The following is a 16,376-nucleotide window of genomic DNA, read 5'->3' as shown; positions in this document are numbered from 1 at the left end:
TTGACCAGGCTGGCCTTGAACTCACATCCATCCACCTGTCTCTGCCTCCCGAGTGCTGGGATTAAAGGCGTGCGCCACCACTCCTGGTGGAAATTCTAGATTTCTATACTGTCAGCACCTCTGTACTTTTTCTTCTGCCAGTGGACCATGTAAACTATTTCCATTTCATTTTCTGGGAAAAATAAGCTGGGACAGCGCGTGTGCTGCACTGTGTGCTGTACACATGTCAGTCTCATGTCGAAGGGCCTCCTGCTGTGGGGTTGTAGCTGACTGTGTCGAATAAGGCTTTCTTCAGTTGCCGTGGTGCACTGACCAGCATTGCCAGTGTGGCTTCTCAGTGCTGCTGATGCCACAGGAACCTGCCAACCAGGGTTAGGTTCTGCATGCAGAGAGGTGATTACGTAGCTTGGAATCTCAGGTAAAAGATCTAGTAACAGCCTACGACACAAGGAGCTGGAAAGGACAAATGCCACCTGGGTCAGGCTTCACAGATATAGAGTGCTGTGTGTGTGTGTGCATCTCAGGACCCTGTTAAATGCAGTGATAATGATGGGAGGCAGAATAGGAATTTTTTAGTGACTACAAGACGAAACAGTTTTGGAGATTGACTTATACTGCTAAAAATGGCTTTGAAGATCATTTTTCATGTAGTTTGTGGCAATCCAGAACTTCTCTTACGGCGCTCATGGGAGGAGCTGTTACACGGGTTCTCTGTTCATGAGTGCCCTGTCGTGTGTGTGTGTGTGAGAGAGCACACTTGTATGTGTTAGTGTCAGAGTCGGGGGGCAGCATCGTTCCCTCTGAGCCATGGGATCTGACGCTTGTCAATTGCGCTAAACAGGGTAGCCAAGAAGCCCCAGGGTCCTCCTGCCTCTCTGCTTTCTCAGTGCTGGATTGCAAGCACATTCCCCCATGCCCAGCTTCTTACATGGCTGTTGAGAGTTGAAATCACAGTCTCTGCTTATTGGGAAGCCCTTTAGTAACTGAGTGCTCTCTCCCACCCAGCCATTAGGCTCTGAAAATTGAAAGCCTTTTACACATCGATTGGGAGCACTTGGGTTAGAAGAGGTCACACTTATAGCACGTACTCTACTTCCTACTTGGTGTTCTGTCATGTAAGAAAGATTAGACTCTGGTTTGGGTTTGCTAAGTGTGTCTCCATACTTACAGAACGTAGGGATTGTGTGTGGCCACAGAGGTAACAAATTAAACCAAAATCTGTTAGCTATGATTACTGAAACAGTGATGTCATCTTTAGCCCCAAACTGGAATGATGGCAGTGGGCTGAGGCTGCAAAGGTGAGCAGCTGTCATATATTGTTTTCTAAGTTTTAAAATTCCCCTAACTGGGCAGCCAGATGGCTTGGTGCCTAAAGGCACTTGCATTAAAACCTGACTGTTCATGCTGTAATCCCAGCAATCGGGGAGGCGGAGGCAGAGGCAGGTGGATCGCTGTGAGTTCAAGGCCAGCCTGGTCTACAGACTTGAGTCCAGGACAGCCAAGGCTACACCAAGAAACCCTGGCTCAAAAAACCAGACTGCATGAGTTCAATTCCCTGGCATCCACAAGGTGGCAGGAGAGAGCAGACTCCTACAAATTGTCTTCTGACCTCTGCATTGTGGCGTGTCCCAGGCTTCTGCTGCTGTGATAAAACACCATGGTCAAAAGCAAGGAAGGCAGGACAGGATCTCAAACAGAGCAGGAAGCTGGAGGCAGGAGCTGATGCAGAGGCCATGGAGGGATGCTGCTTACTGGCTTGCTCATCCTGCTTTCTTACAGAACCCAGGACCACAAGCCCAGCAATGGTACCACTCACAATGGGCTGGGCCCTACTCCCATCAATCACTAAGAAGATGCCCTACACCTGTGGAAGCATCAGCTGAGGTTCCCTCTCAGATGACTCTAAACTAGTTGACATAAAACTAGCCAGCACATGGTATGTGCACGCACACACACAAAACGCAAATTTCTATAATTTTAATGAACATTCCCTTCATCCACTTTAAGCTTTCAATATTTGTAACTCTACCTTTGCATCTGGTAAACATGGTCCAAACACCTCCAATAAAAGTCTGTCTTTTTTCACTGCTTTTTCAAAGTCTGCAAAAGAGATCTTGCCATCATTGTCATAATCCTAGGGAGAAAGGTGATTTTGTGATAAATGATAAAGTCCTTTTAATTTTGCCACGTAAAACTAGCTATCTAGACTGCTAGGAAAAATTCTAAGTTCATTCTCCTGAAGGTATTATTTACACAAACGTATGGGTATTTATTAATAGATGTCACTGATTTATTATCCTCACCAGAGCCACCTTAGCTATACACAATGCAGCCCTGTCAATAACATATAATGGAACTGAGGAATCCTGCAAAACATTGGGAGAACTGTATAACATACTGTCCCTTTAGCAATAAGTAAGTGTAATATGTCTCTAACTTTTTAGCATAATTTTATATTTCAAAAGGCCTCTTGTTTGGGAGCTCTAATAATAAAATAACTAACATTTATTTTACATAATAACTATTTAGTCGCTGAGCCATCCCGTATATACTGAGCACCCACATTCAGTCAGGCACTGTGTTAGGTAGTGGGCAGAGCAGGAAAACTAACGAAAGGCAAGTGAGAAGTGCCCACAGGAAGCGCTGGTCCTCTGCGGCCTATTGCGGCAGCGACTCCGAGTGCAGTGCACCGCTGTGCCCACACTTACCATTTTCTTTAGGCTTATGTCTACCAACTCCTTTATTCCTTCATCATTCTCTTCTTCAGGAGACTGCTGAGAGAGACTGTTCTTCAACATGTCAAAAATTTTTTCCCGGGAAATATAACATTCCCCATGTAAATAATAAACTTCAAAGCAGACTTTAGAAAGGATAGGAATCAAAAATTGAACAAACAAAATATCAGTTATTTTTGCATAAGATAATAAAGGGTTAATATAGTTACTGATCTTATCCACTAAAGGGTAGAGGCTTTATAATCAAGTGCTTCTTCTTAAATTCCTTTCCACAGGATTAAATGCCCCCTGGGAGGTGAGAGAACAGCTCACAGCTCCTGGATTGGGGGTTTGAAAATGTTTTCCAACTGCAGTAAACAAAGTGGATTTTTTAAAACCTACTTTTGTTTGCATGCTTACATGTGTGTGTTTACATAAGTATGTATGGTGTGTTTGTATTCTCTGCACATAGACTATAAAGATGAAGCGCATACTTTACCACCCACCCCCCCAGTACGTTTAGATAGTGAATAAAGTCATTTCCCCGGGGTCTGCCCTATGTTCAAGCCTCCCTTCGAAGAGTAACCTCCCTGCTTTCCAGCTCAGATGACCCGACTCATGCCCTGGGAATACAGCAGTGAAGTCGCTTCCCTGGAGTTTATTAATAGTTAAATGTTTTATAAAAACCAGGAATAAACTCTCGTTTCAGATGAGGTGGGTGTGTCTGTTAAATTTCTCCACACCACAGCATAACATACAAGTTGAAGAACAAAAGGGCTGGGCATGGTGGTGCACGCCTTTAATCCCAGCACTCGGGAGGCAGAGGCAGGCGGATCGCTGTGAGTTCGAGGCCAACCTGGTCTACAAAGTGAGTCCAGGATAGCCAAGGCTACACAGAGAAACCATGTCTTGAAAACAAAACAAAACAAAAAAGTTGAAGAACAAGCCTACTGTGGAAAATAGTGTTCCCCCAACTGAACTCCTCAAATATGTAAGAAGCATTTTAGGAAGTGGGGGTAGAGAGGAAACATCTTCCTCTGTGTGATGCTATTTAAGCAGGTGACTCCGTTCACTGCCACAGCTATGTTCACCAGTGATTAGTGTTTCCACACGGAGTGACATCCATGACACAGCTGTGCACTTCTTGGTGAGACTTGTGTAAGACCCCCTGTGAGGTTGGAGGGAGTGGAGTGGGGTGGGGGATGGGTTAGAGTGCTGGCTTTAAGATGCGTGAGGCCCTGGAGTTAGTAGTGCCCAGCACTGCAGTCCCAAACACTGCAGAGCGGGAACTGTGCATGTTACCTCATGAAATATCCAATAGGAAGAGGACTACGCGAGCACACAGTTATTAAATGTCAAACAAGTGGTTATTCAAAATACTGTTATAAAAAGGCTAGTGTGTCTTTAGCTTAGACATATTTTTACTAGAAAATGTATGTGTCTGTGTGAGTGTGTGCCATGTTTACACAGGTGCCCACAGAAGCCGGGAAGAGGGCATTGAGTCCCCTGGGGCTAGATAGAGTATGGGCAGTTGTGAGCCACCCAGTGTGGCTGCTGGGAATCAAACTTGGGTCCTCTGGGGAAGCAGCAAGCACTCCTGTCCCCTCTCTCCTCCTTTTTCGGTGGTCCAGATCAAAATTCAAGTGGAAGCGCAAAAAAGAACAAAAATTTGCTCAACTACAAAGAACTCTGCAGTCTTTTGTTAAGCAAATGTGTAATTGAAGCTGTTTGTTTCCCTGAAAACTGGTGTCTAAAATGCTTTTTGCTGTTTTCAGGATTCTTCACGGGGAACCATGACAACAGCAGAAAAGCATAGGAAATGAACAGTACCATGGCAGGGTGGAGGGTGGGGGCAGGCGTGTAATCCCGGAGTGGTGGGATTCACAGGCGTGCACCACCGCACCAGTCCCCAGAGAGCTGTTGCTGTTTACAGCTGTGGGTCAGGACAAGCTTCCAGATGCCCAGTGGTCCTCCTCTGTAGAGCCCTCCCATTGGGCCTGAGCCATCTTTGGCCTTCTCTTAACTCTCCTTCATCATAAAGATCAGAAGGGTATTATGATGTTCGGGCCGTTAGGGTGTGTTGAGCATCATCCTCACTCTCTTGGAGTGTAGTGCACATTTTCTCCAGTGAGAAGAAAACAGATGACTCCAAAGTAACACTTGCATGACCCTCTCTCAAGGCTTGTTTGCTGCTGCGCCCAAAGGCAGGTTAAGAAATCTTAGCCTTACCGGCTGAGCAGAGTTCCAGCCTGACCTTACTGGCTGTTCTTAACTTGGGTCCTAGCAAACACTCACCCTAATGACAGCTAAGATTTCAGGCTTGGTAAGGGAAATGGATCACAACTAGATCCCCACTTCATCTTTTGTTTGGTTGGTTTCCGTTTTGTTTTGTTTTTTGAGACAAGGTTTCTGGGTGTAGCTTGGCTGTACTAGACTCACTTTTTAAAGACTAGACTGGCTTCAAACTCACAGAGATCCAAGTGCTTCTGCCTCCCAGAGTAGTAGGATTACAGGCATACACCACTGCACCAGTCCCCAAAACATTTGTGGATTTTTTTATACTTTTTTTTTTTTACATTTCTGCATTCATGTGGGTCCGCATGCATGCATGTATTTACGTGTGCATGCTCATGGGGGTCATCAAACAGCTTTCAGAAAGTGGTTCTCTCCCTACCATGGAGGTTTCAGGGATTTTTACTCAGGTTGTCAGACTTGGTGGCAAGCACCCTTTCCTGACGAACCATCTTGCTGGCCTTTTTTATTTCTGGTTGAGATGCCATGAGGCATTTTTGCAACGCTGTATTTGAGGACACTGATTTCTTATATTTAAATGACTAAGCATTCACTTGGGAACAAATGTTCCTGGAACATTCTCCACAGTTATGTGGAGAGCGGGGACTGACTCTGACATGAACTCTGGAGCCCCATATCTGACCACTTCCCCTTGGTGGGGAGGCGTGATGGCACTCAAAGAAAGACTAAGCAGGCTCCAAGATGAGACTTGATAGCCTATGACCATATAGTGGGGGAGGAGGTCCCCCTCGGTCACAGACCTAGGGGAGGGGAATAGGGTGAAAGCGGGAGGGAGGGACAGGAGGATACAAGTGATGGGATAACAATTGAGTTGTAATCCAAATAAATTAATAAAATTAAAATTAAAAAAACCCAAAATGTTCCTGGAAAGAAGCTATATCTACAAAGGCTGATTGATAAGAATGTCAGTAATCCGGGGGGGTGTTTGGGCCTGGAGCCTAATTACAAATCACCTTGGGCTGTCTTTAGCCCCTTCGAATGGCTATTTATTTTCCACCTCTGTATGTGACTTGACATCCTTGTGACTATTTGTTTCCAGAAGCTGAGAGTGTCAGCAGATAGTATGCGAGGCCTGTAACAGGTCCCTGGCATGCTGTGACCACACACCTAATATTGTCACCAATATATTTTAAGTGTTTTTGCTTTATAAATTTGTTGTTTTGTTATTTACGGAAACATCACAAAATTGCTGCTACATCGGAAAATGAAATTTGGGTAAACCTGACTCAAAGCTCCCAGGCTGTGGTCACTCTTAGTTAGCTCCGCAAAAAACTCTCTCTTATCCCTTTTGGGGCGATGGCTCTGTCACTGCATCAGCACCATACTAAACACAGAATTGATAGGTATTATCACCAAGCCAGTAACCCCATCTTACATTTCATCTTCTCTTCAAAAGTGCCTCGGAGAAACACTGATAATCCTTTCACCCACTCTTGTACACTTACATAGTTATCACTGTCTTTGTCAAATACAAAGAACACTGAAAAAGAAGAAGAACCTGTAAGCATATTGTAATTGTACTTGTTTTATAATGCCCACCCTGTGTTTAGATAGAAGAACTTTCCTTCCAATTGGGAGGGGAGTGCTATCTTTGAGGTAATCAGAATTATTAGAAATGTGTTTGTCCCCCTGTATTTTTTAAATCAGAAGAATCATTCCACACAAGCAATAATGATCCTAATTTGTGCTGTTTTATATCATTGCTAGGGCCACAAAAATCCATGGAGTTAATTAATGACATGACTTTAAGTCTCAAAAATAAAAAGTAGTGACAAATCTGTTGTAGAATTTCCACAATATCTCAAAGTAAATTACTAATGCTAAACATTATTTTAAATTCTTCTGTATTTAGTGTGTGTGTGTGTGTGTGTGTGTGTGTGTGTGTGTGTGTGAGAGAGAGAGAGAGAGATAACCACTAGATTCATCAGTTCAGTGATAATTATTTCTCAAAACTTCCTTGCTAGGAGCCACAAAATTCTTAGTCTGTACTAAAAACCCTCATCACAATCATCGCTGGTTGTTTGTAGCACTCTCCTGCCTACCACAACTCACTCCTTTCTAGTTTGGCAACTGGAAGAAAGTCCAGTCGTGTGAAAAGGACATCAGACCAGATTCATTTTGGTTTGCTGTGACCTCTTACCCCTATTCATCAACATGTCATCAGTCATGCCGAATATGTTGTGTAGGACCCCTCGAAACGTGTTTTGGTCCATCCCTTTAGGAGTAAGCTTGCCAACAGGTCTTTCCAGCAAGCTGTAGAAAAGTCGGATGAGACACTCAACTTCACTTTTCTTGACTGTAAAATGAGAAGACAAACTAAGATGCACATTTAACCACTGAGATTCAGTGCAGCTATTTCATTTTTACAGCCCCAGGTGGGCGCGTATTATTTGTTACTGAGTAGTTTGTGGTGTTTTCTTTCTACCAGATCTTCAGCCTTCCAACTGGAAATTTGAAATATTCACACAGGGCTCACTCCAGACTTAGAGAGTTGATGTTTAAACATGCACAGGGCACTATGGTGCCATCAGGACAGGAACCAGGGATTCAGCCATTTCAAATTTCAAATGCTTAATAACATTCATTTTGTGGATCAAATTAAAATCTCTCACTCCTTAATGTAATAGCTACTTTTGTTCATTGTGTAAGGCTTAATGGAAACTCCTGGACCAGGGGGCTGGCTGACTTGCCAAGAGGTGCGTAAGGAGCTATGGCGTGGCTTGTGGTAGAACACTTGCCTAGAGTGTGTGATCTCCAGATCGTCTTAAAACAAGCGCGAAGAGTTAAATAAATAAAGTATTGCAAATTACAAACCAAAGGAAGAGATAGTCAACTAGGGAAGGTGCTGAGTGATGAAGCAATACCCCAAGTGGAGGTGACACTGCTCAAAGGAGCAGGCGCTGATCTAGGGGGCAGCTTGAGGGCTCAGAGCCTGTGTTCTAAGAGCAGCAGGTGCCAGCAGCGCACTGGCCGATCTTACAGACAACACAAAGCTCACCAAACAATTCTGGCTGACAACTAGGGCTTGGATGTAAGGACAACCACTTTCATAATACATTCTTGAAGTGATTTTTGAATGGAAAGTCAGCAATTTGTATCGTTACAAGATCATAACAATCTGTCCAACACATAGTTTTTTTGTTTGTTTTTTTTGAGATAAGGTCTCACCATGTAGCCCTGGCTGCCCGAAATTCTTGATCTACTGCCTCAGTGTTAAGGCATGTGCTATTGCCTTCATTTTTCACTAGAAAAACGAGGTCTAAGTAGCCTCCTTTTAAAACCAGTGAGATTTGCCCAGTGTGGAGGTACACACTTTTCATCCCAGCACTCATGAGGGAGAGGCAGGTGGATCTTGTCTTGAGGCCAGCCTGGTCTACAGAGTGAGTTCCAGGACAGCTACACAATCATACCGTGCCTCAGAAAAAATTTTAAAATCCAGTGGTATTTTTGTGACTGTTTCCGCTAATAGAATACAGTGAAAATGAGGCCGTGATGGAAAGACAATTTCATCGTCAGCTGTCATGCTGCTATTTCCTGACTTGAACCATTCCCTCCTGGAGGAAGGCTCGAACCAAGAAAGTAGATGAAATTGGCAAGGTTCAGGAAGTAGGAGTCTGAGAAAACTCCTGCAATCTGTGTTTTTAAACTCTTCCCAAGGTTATATAAGTGGAAACAAGTACTTCGGAAGGAGCGCCCCCCCACTGCTGGAGCTGCCTGCAAGGTGTGTTCCCTGACAGTTTCATGCAAGTAATAACAAATGTTTGCCTTTGTCACCTGCTATTACTCTCACCCCACTACCCCCACATTGAAACTTTTTCCCCAAGTCCTTTTCCCGCTTTCCTGTCTTTTCTTTGTGTGCCCTCCCACTGGGTTTAATTAGGGTTGCTTGCATGACCATCCTTGGGAGGCTCTGCACCTCTAGAGGAGCCTGGGAACTTAGTGATGGCGGCTGCACCACTGAAGAGAGTGCTAGCCCTTCCCCTCGGTGGCAGGGCTCACCAGCTTTTCCCTTTTCATGATGAAATGTTGACAGGCTCAATCTTGTCTTGTGTGGGTAACCACAGCTGCAGTGACTCAGTTCAAGAGCAGTGCCATGTCAAGGAAGACAGCATCTGTAACACATCTTCCTCATTTTCTAGCTCTTTATTCTTTCTGGCTCCCTTCTTCTGCAATGTTTTGTGGGGTTTTGTTGTTGTTTGTTTTTAGTTTTTAGAGACAGGGTTTCTTTGTAGCCTTGGCTGTCCTAGACTTGCTTTTCGACCAGGCTGGCCTCTAATTCAGTGATCCACCTGCCTTTACCTCCCAAGTGCTGGGATTAAAGGCATGTACTACCACGCCCGGCTTCTGCAATTTTTTTGAAAGATAGATATATATATTTATTATTATGTATACAGTGCTCTGCCTGCATGTACACATGCAGGCCAGAAGAGTGCATCAGATCACATTATAGATGGTTGTGAGCCACTATGTGGTTGCTGGGAATTGAACTCAAGACCTCTGGAAGAGCAGCCAGTGTGCTTAACCTCTGAGCTATCTCTCCCCCACCTCCCCCCACAATGTTTTTTGAGCCTAACCCGGTGATGTAGACCCATTTAAGGCTGAGAACTCCACTGCAATTATTTCAGAACTTTGACCAGTTAGGAATCTCCATTAACTGCTGCTTATTGCAATAGCTTTTTTTTTTTAAATGAAGACCAAGAGCAGCACTAATTCTATGCAAACATGAAGTATTTACAAAGTGTTCTGACCATGTCCAGTTAGTGAAATGACAGCAGTAGGTTTCCCTTTAGGTGCTATCATCTCCCTTCATTGGGTGCACAATATAAGGAACGTGTCTCGGCCTCTGGAGCAGGCCTTGACTGCAATTAGGAAAGGTGACAACCCCTCTTACCCCCCCCCCCAGCACCCATATGCCATTACTGCACCAGTGGATAAATCTTGCCGGGTCCGTTGTTATTGTAGCTTAGTGTTCACAGCTAGGTAAGAGTGGTGACAGCTTTCCTCCCCGAGAAGCTTTGCAATAGCACCTTCTGGCACTGTAAAAGCTAGCCAGCAGGAGGCAAGCATCCAAGTTCCAGCTTGACTTCTCTAAGTCCTGTGACAAAGTGTGTAGTGTCTTCAGCAATAGGGTCTTACCTTATAGCCCTGGTGGGAGCCAAGAGCAATGGCCGTAGCATGTATTGTCTTGGGGCCTCTCTAACCAACAACTCACACTGGCACTGGGCTTTTTGTTAAATAACAAGGTTTCTGGGAGGAGCACTAAGAGAGGTAGGTTTCTTAAATCATGGCCCATACTAAGGTGGGCTTTTTGGTGAGATAGCCACCGCTGAGGCATCCATGTTCCTGTAAGATCCCTCCCCCACATCCCTAAATAAACTCACTGGCTCATCAAGGTAGACGGGTGGAATTGCTTCTTTGGTATGTTATAGATACCAGGAGACATACTAAATAGGTGTCTCCCCATGAAAAATTACACATCAGCTTGGCAGGATCTAGAATCCCCTAGGAGAGGAATGCATTTATGGCTTGGGTTGTCTGAGGTGAGAAGACCCACCCTACATGTGGGTAGTACTATTCCACCCAAGAGGGCCTGACCTAAATAAAAAAGGGTGGGTTCAGCAACAGCACTCACCTCTTTGGTGACCATCGCTCACATGCCTGCAGCCCTAACATCTCCAGCATGGTGAGCCACTATAAACCCTTCCATTCATACATTGCTTCTTTTAGGTAGTTATCACAAGAAAATTCCTACAGTGACTTTACAGGCTGGGCTATACAGGGGATGCTGTAGCCCTGAGGGAAGAAGCCTCACCAGTTTCTTATGATGTGGGTGAGGCAGGCGGATCGCTGTGAGTTCGAGGCCAGCTTGGTCTACAAAGTGAGTCCAGGACAGACAAGGATACACAGAGAAACCCTGTCTCAGAAAACAAAAACAAAACAAAACAAAAAAAAGATATGGTCATTGCAAACTATTTTAAGTAATAGGCTATAACTGTATTTTTAGCAATTTTTCCACCAATGGATAGTAGTGTGTTAAGGTCCAGTACAAGACAGCATAGTTAGTTGCCCAGTGTCCTCTAATTTAACCATTTTCAGTTTCTCCTTGGCTTTTATGGTCTAGTAAAGTATTGTAAAGCATTGTTTCTCAACTATGATCATGTCTTGGGGACATGTCACAGAGATGGAGAGTTGCTGCAAACTTTCATCAAAATACAGCCACGTATGTGGTATGGTTTGTGGGGGTTCCCCCTGCTGTATGTTGAACCCCCCCAACTCCAGTCTGACAGTATTAGGAAGTGGGGCCTTTCTCAAGTGATTGTTTGGTACCCCTATAAAACACGATACCAGTACCCCATCAGCTACAAAGCACACCATTCCATCTCCAGCTGGACTTGCCAGCTTCTAGAACTATTACCAGTAAACATCCAGGCTCACCTTAAATTATCCCTTTTACTAACTCTGCCCAGAGTTCTAATTCTCTTTACTTGAGAAAGCAGAGGTGGATTGTTCTTAGCACAGCACAGCTTCTAACCCTTCCCCGCAGAGCTCGTTAGGAAATATGTGTGCAGACTATGCAACACCACACTATTCTGTCTCACAAATGCCTAGAGGTGGCCCTGCTCTGAGTCTGAGTCAATTTTAATAAAGACCCATCAACACCAACCACCAAAAATTTGGATCCACAAGGGCAAATACTATAAAACTTTTCCCTCCCTTTGCTGGAATGGCAAAGCCAGTTTCTCTGGCTCATGGCAAGGCACCTGACCAAGTACCTTCAGAGGTAAACATGCAGGTTTGAAAGTTAGAAACACAACTAAATGAGCACTTGCATCCAAAAGTTGCTGTGAGCGTTAGGCTGAGTGTGATCAGCAGGGTCTAGCACAGCGGCAGGTTCTCAAACATCTGCAAACAAATGGTAAACACAGCAGCCTCCTGTGAGGTGGGAGCACCTGTGAGGAGCACTGCAGGTGAAACGTGAAGGAGCACACTGCACGAGTCACTTCTAGATGGCAGAAAAGACCAAATAGCATGTAGGACAGTTGTAAAATTCTCTACTCACTGTAGGATAAAAGCACAAAGGAAAAGCCAAGCCCAAATCTGGGGCCAAGAAACAAAACCCCACCAATCCTCACCTTGGAAAGCTCTGCCCACCCCCAAAGGAATCTGGGGTCTTCCCTCCCAATAAGTCTCTGTGTGAGGTTTGTTGTACACTATCTCTCACCTCAATGGATCTGTCTGTAACACAAGTGTAAAACAGACAGCTGGCTAGACCAAGGTACCAGCACAGGTAACGTACTCATCAGTCTGAATTTACAAAGGGACCTTGAAGGCACAACAGCTACGCTTTGCCATTCAGGGTCTGAGTATTTTGAGCACAAGTAAAGAATTAATGTTAAAACTTAAAAAAAAAAAAAAGGAAAGGAAATGCAATGATTTCCTCCCCAAACAGTATCCTTGCAAAAGACTATAAAAGCCATGCCACTGATCAATTATTACAAACTTCTAAGTGTGTAATTGCTTTCAAGTAACAAATTATGGTATTAAACACATGGGTAGTAGACATTGCTAAAATAGTTTCATTGGAGTAGGAATGTAGTTTTTTCCTCTTAAATATTTATATATACAGTGCTCTGCCTGCATGTACACTTGCAGGCCAGAAGAGGGCATCAGATCACATTATAGACGTTGTAAGCCATGTGGTTACTGGGAATTGAACTCAGGAACTGCGGAGGAGCAGTTAGTATGCTTAAACTGAGCCATCTCTCCGGCCCCTAGATTTTTTAAAATTATTTTTTATTTTATATGCATTGGTGTTTTGCCTGCATGTATGTCTGTGTGAGGGTGTCAGATCCCCTGGCGCTGGAGTTACAGTTGTGAGCTGCCATATGGTTGCTGGGAATTGAACGCAGATCCTCTGGAAGAACACCCGGTGCTCTTCACCGCTGAGCCTTTTCTCCAGGCCCCAGGAAGGTAGGTTTTTAAGTGCATTCAACTTTCCCTTTTCAGTGTTATGACCGGCTCCATTAGAAAGCAGTAACTGGCCTGGGGAGGTACCCTGGTTGGTAAAGAACTTGCAGAGCAGGCCCCGAGCTTGGACCCCCAAATAGCCATGGAGAGCTAGTGCAGCAGCTGCCGTGCCTCAGCTCTGGGGATCTTTGTCGTCAAACTGTTGAGCTCCAGTTTTAGTTGAGACTTATCTTACCAAACAAATCCTACAGAAACAGAAGACTGAGCAAGACACCAGACATTCACCAACCTCTGCTCACCCCTACTTACATACACCTCGTGTGTGTGTGTGTGTGTGTGTGTGTGTGTGTGAATGCATGTGTGCCATGCGCTTACATACAAGCAAGCAGTTAAGACATATTTACTGTATTCATTACTAATTTTAGGGATTATCTAAGAATTAAGTAGTAGAAGGGTGGCAAAAGAGCCCCCAGAGAGGTGCCTGAGGGGCTCAAGATATTTTATAACCTCTTTCCACCATGGGTTCCAGGAATCAAACTGTTTTCCTGCTGAGCCATCGCACTAGCTAAAATCATCTTATGTATTTCTGTCAGTCCCCGAAAGTAGAGCAATCTGCAACTGGGTTTTGTGCTAGAAACTGGAGAACTGGTTAAAGTAAATGTGTATTATTTTAAAATTCTTATTGTCAACAGAATAAAAGCTGTGCTTTGTTTGGCAGATAATTCTTTTGCATTTGTGACAGGAGGTCTCCCCACGTGTCAGGACACCTGATGGCTTAAATGTTTCTAATACAAGTGTAACGGTTCACTTGCTTATATCTACTTTTAAAGTAATTTATCACTATTATTTTGTGTATGGTTTGCAGGTCAAGGACAGCCATTTCGGATTTGGTTCTCATGGGTTCCAGAGACTGAACTCAGGGTTTAGGGCTTATGTGGCAGGTGCTGTATGTACTAAGCCATCGCTCATTCTCTTCCCACCACTCCCTGACCTGTTTTTTGCGACAGGGTCTCACTATGCTGCTGTGGCTGGCCTGAAACTCATGTTGTAGACCATGCTGAGTGCTAGATAATTGCAGCTCTTATTTATTTTTAAATGACCAAAAATACTAGAAATGACTTTCAGTGTGTGGCTCCAGAGCACTCGCTCATGTCCAGTATCCTGACTAATCCATCACTAGTGTCTGTCTCACTGAATCTTGGTGCTGAGGCAGTGCGAGGGATCTGCCCAGGACTTACAGCTCTTGACAGTCTTACTGATGGGGTCCACGAGTTTCCTCAGAGCCCTCTGCTCCATCTGAGTGGCGTTGGGACACACTGCTCTCCCAAGCATGTGTCTCAAGCTGGCACTAACTCTAGGACTCCAAAACAGAATGTGGCCATGGCAACTTCCCGGCAACCAGACAGAATGTTCTCAAACAAGTGGCCGCTAACAGCACATATGCAGGGAAGCTGTTAAGGCTGTGTATATCCAAAACCTGTAGCCACTTCTATATTTACCTTATTTCTGAGACTAAATATCATGTAAAATGATATTTCATATTATTTCATTTATAGTTCCTCAGCGCAAATTAAATATTTTTCTCCCTATTTGAACATATAGTCACAAAGCTCTTTTTTAGGGGTCAATAATTTTCCAAGCTATCAATAGCTCCTTTGAAGGCTGCCACCTAAAGTCACCACTTGGTGACCTCCACATGAGACCCACACAGTCTCATAGACAGGAGCTTCTCAAATAGAAAACTCACTTGCTTCCAATTTTGACCCAAAGGTAGAAAAACGTCGTACGACTATGCTATACCAGTTAAAATGTCCATTGTTTCACTTCATCTTAGTTGTGAGGCCTTGGAGGAACAGACACTTAATCCTAGTCTGTGTTGTTTTTACAGAGGTGAGGCACTACAGACCACGCTTACAATTTAGGACACAATAAATAATCTTCTGGGGGTGGGGGTTTGCTCCACCAGGCCAGCCTCATAATCCACGCCTCAGATACATACAGACACACCCCCAGTTCCTGTAAGTCTTCAGTAAAATATAAAGCAATGCCTACAATAAAGCAAATACAACTGAGGGAAAGAAAGGGTTCACAAAATCCCCCTTACAAATACACCTGAAGAATGCCAGTGGTTTTAAATTGAAATAAGACAAATTTCTTGTGTGAAAGCTACAAGCAATTCGCATCCCGTCTCAGGCCACTATACTGCTTATATGAAATGAAAGGGAAGTAAGGATCAGGGCTTAGCATATCTTAACTGAAGGACACAAATCCGTATTTTGGATGAAGTAAAATTTATAGACTCTCTTAAGAGTATTTAAAACATTTAAGAGCAACCAAAGGAATCCAAAGAGACCAAAAAAGCTAGCACTGGTATCAACCCAACATGTCTACACATATTCATCACTTTCTGACAGTTATCACAGTGGCTTTCTATAAGAGATGTGTCAAAGCCGGGCATGGTGGCGCATGTCTTTAATCTCAGCACTTGGGAGGCAGAGGCAGGTGTGAGTTTGAGGCCAGCCTGGTCTATAAAGCAAGTCCAGGACAGCCAAGGCTACAGAGAAACCCTGTCTGGAAAAACTAAAAAAAGGCCATGTTTGTAACATTGGTGTAAATCACCCAAGAAAGAAAAAGGGCAGTTTTGGTGGGAGAGGGAAGATGTTATTAACTTCTATATTATCATAACCATGGAATTAATATAAGGGACAACACTCCCTAAATATCCTTTTTATGGCTATCAGGAGACTGCTAAGGTCACCAGACACCAAGAAAGGTACATCCCAACCAACAGACTCCTTTCGCCAAATCATCATCTCCATCCAGTCTAACAAGCAGTTGCTTCTTGCAGGATGTGGCCTCATACTCTAGAGCAGCCCACCACCTGTCTTTGTACATTTGGGAAAAGTGACAAACAAGCGACCCAATTGGCTTTTCTAACGTTTGTATGAGCATCAATTTTGAAAAAAAAAAAAAAAATTTTTTTTTCTTGGTGGGGGGTGGGGAGCAGGGGGGTATATCATATGTTCCTCAAACTTTTTGATTTGATACCTTTGTATTAGGAAATACTATGCATCTTTAAGTAGGAAAATTTAAGAAACCTCCCAAGAAACATACTATTTTTATCACTAAAAACCTGAGGGGAGTTGGACAGTGGTGGCGCACACCTTTAACCCAGCATTAGAGAAGCAGAAGCATGCAGACCTCCATGAGTTCCAGACCAGCCTGGTCTACAGAGCAAGTTCTAGGCCAGCCCGGTCTACAGAGCAAGTTCTAGGCCAGCCTGGTCCACAGAGCAAGTTCCAGGCCAGCCTGGTCCACAGAGCAAGTTCCAGGCCAGCCAGGGCTACACAGAGAAGCCCCGCCTCAGAAACCCAAACAAAC

At 44.2% G+C, this 16,376-nt stretch overlaps 1 protein-coding gene across 1 annotated transcript in view; it reads right to left on the bottom strand.

Moving 5' to 3' along the window:
* PEX1 (peroxisomal biogenesis factor 1) overlaps positions 1 to 14,380 on the bottom strand; it is a 62,555-nt gene extending 48,175 nt beyond the window's left edge. Inside the window, exons 1-5 of the mRNA XM_084784781.1 lie at positions 14,234 to 14,380; positions 7,168 to 7,323; positions 6,403 to 6,507; positions 2,709 to 2,860; positions 2,030 to 2,134 (exon numbers count right to left, since the gene is read on the bottom strand). Of these exons, the coding sequence (XP_084640907.1) occupies positions 2,030 to 2,134; positions 2,709 to 2,860; positions 6,403 to 6,507; positions 7,168 to 7,323; positions 14,234 to 14,327 (612 nt within the window). The 5' untranslated portion in view covers positions 14,328 to 14,380. The remainder of the gene's footprint in view (positions 1 to 2,029; positions 2,135 to 2,708; positions 2,861 to 6,402; positions 6,508 to 7,167; positions 7,324 to 14,233) is intronic.
* Between the last annotated feature and the right edge of the window lie 1,996 nt (positions 14,381 to 16,376).

The sequence above is a fragment of the Acomys minous genome, assembly GCF_964271855.1.
Source record: "Acomys minous genome assembly, chromosome: 6".
In the NCBI taxonomy this organism is placed as follows: Eukaryota; Metazoa; Chordata; class Mammalia; order Rodentia; family Muridae; genus Acomys; species Acomys minous.
The sequence above is the reverse complement of the archived record's forward strand: the minus strand, read 5'-3'. Positions and strand labels throughout refer to the sequence as shown.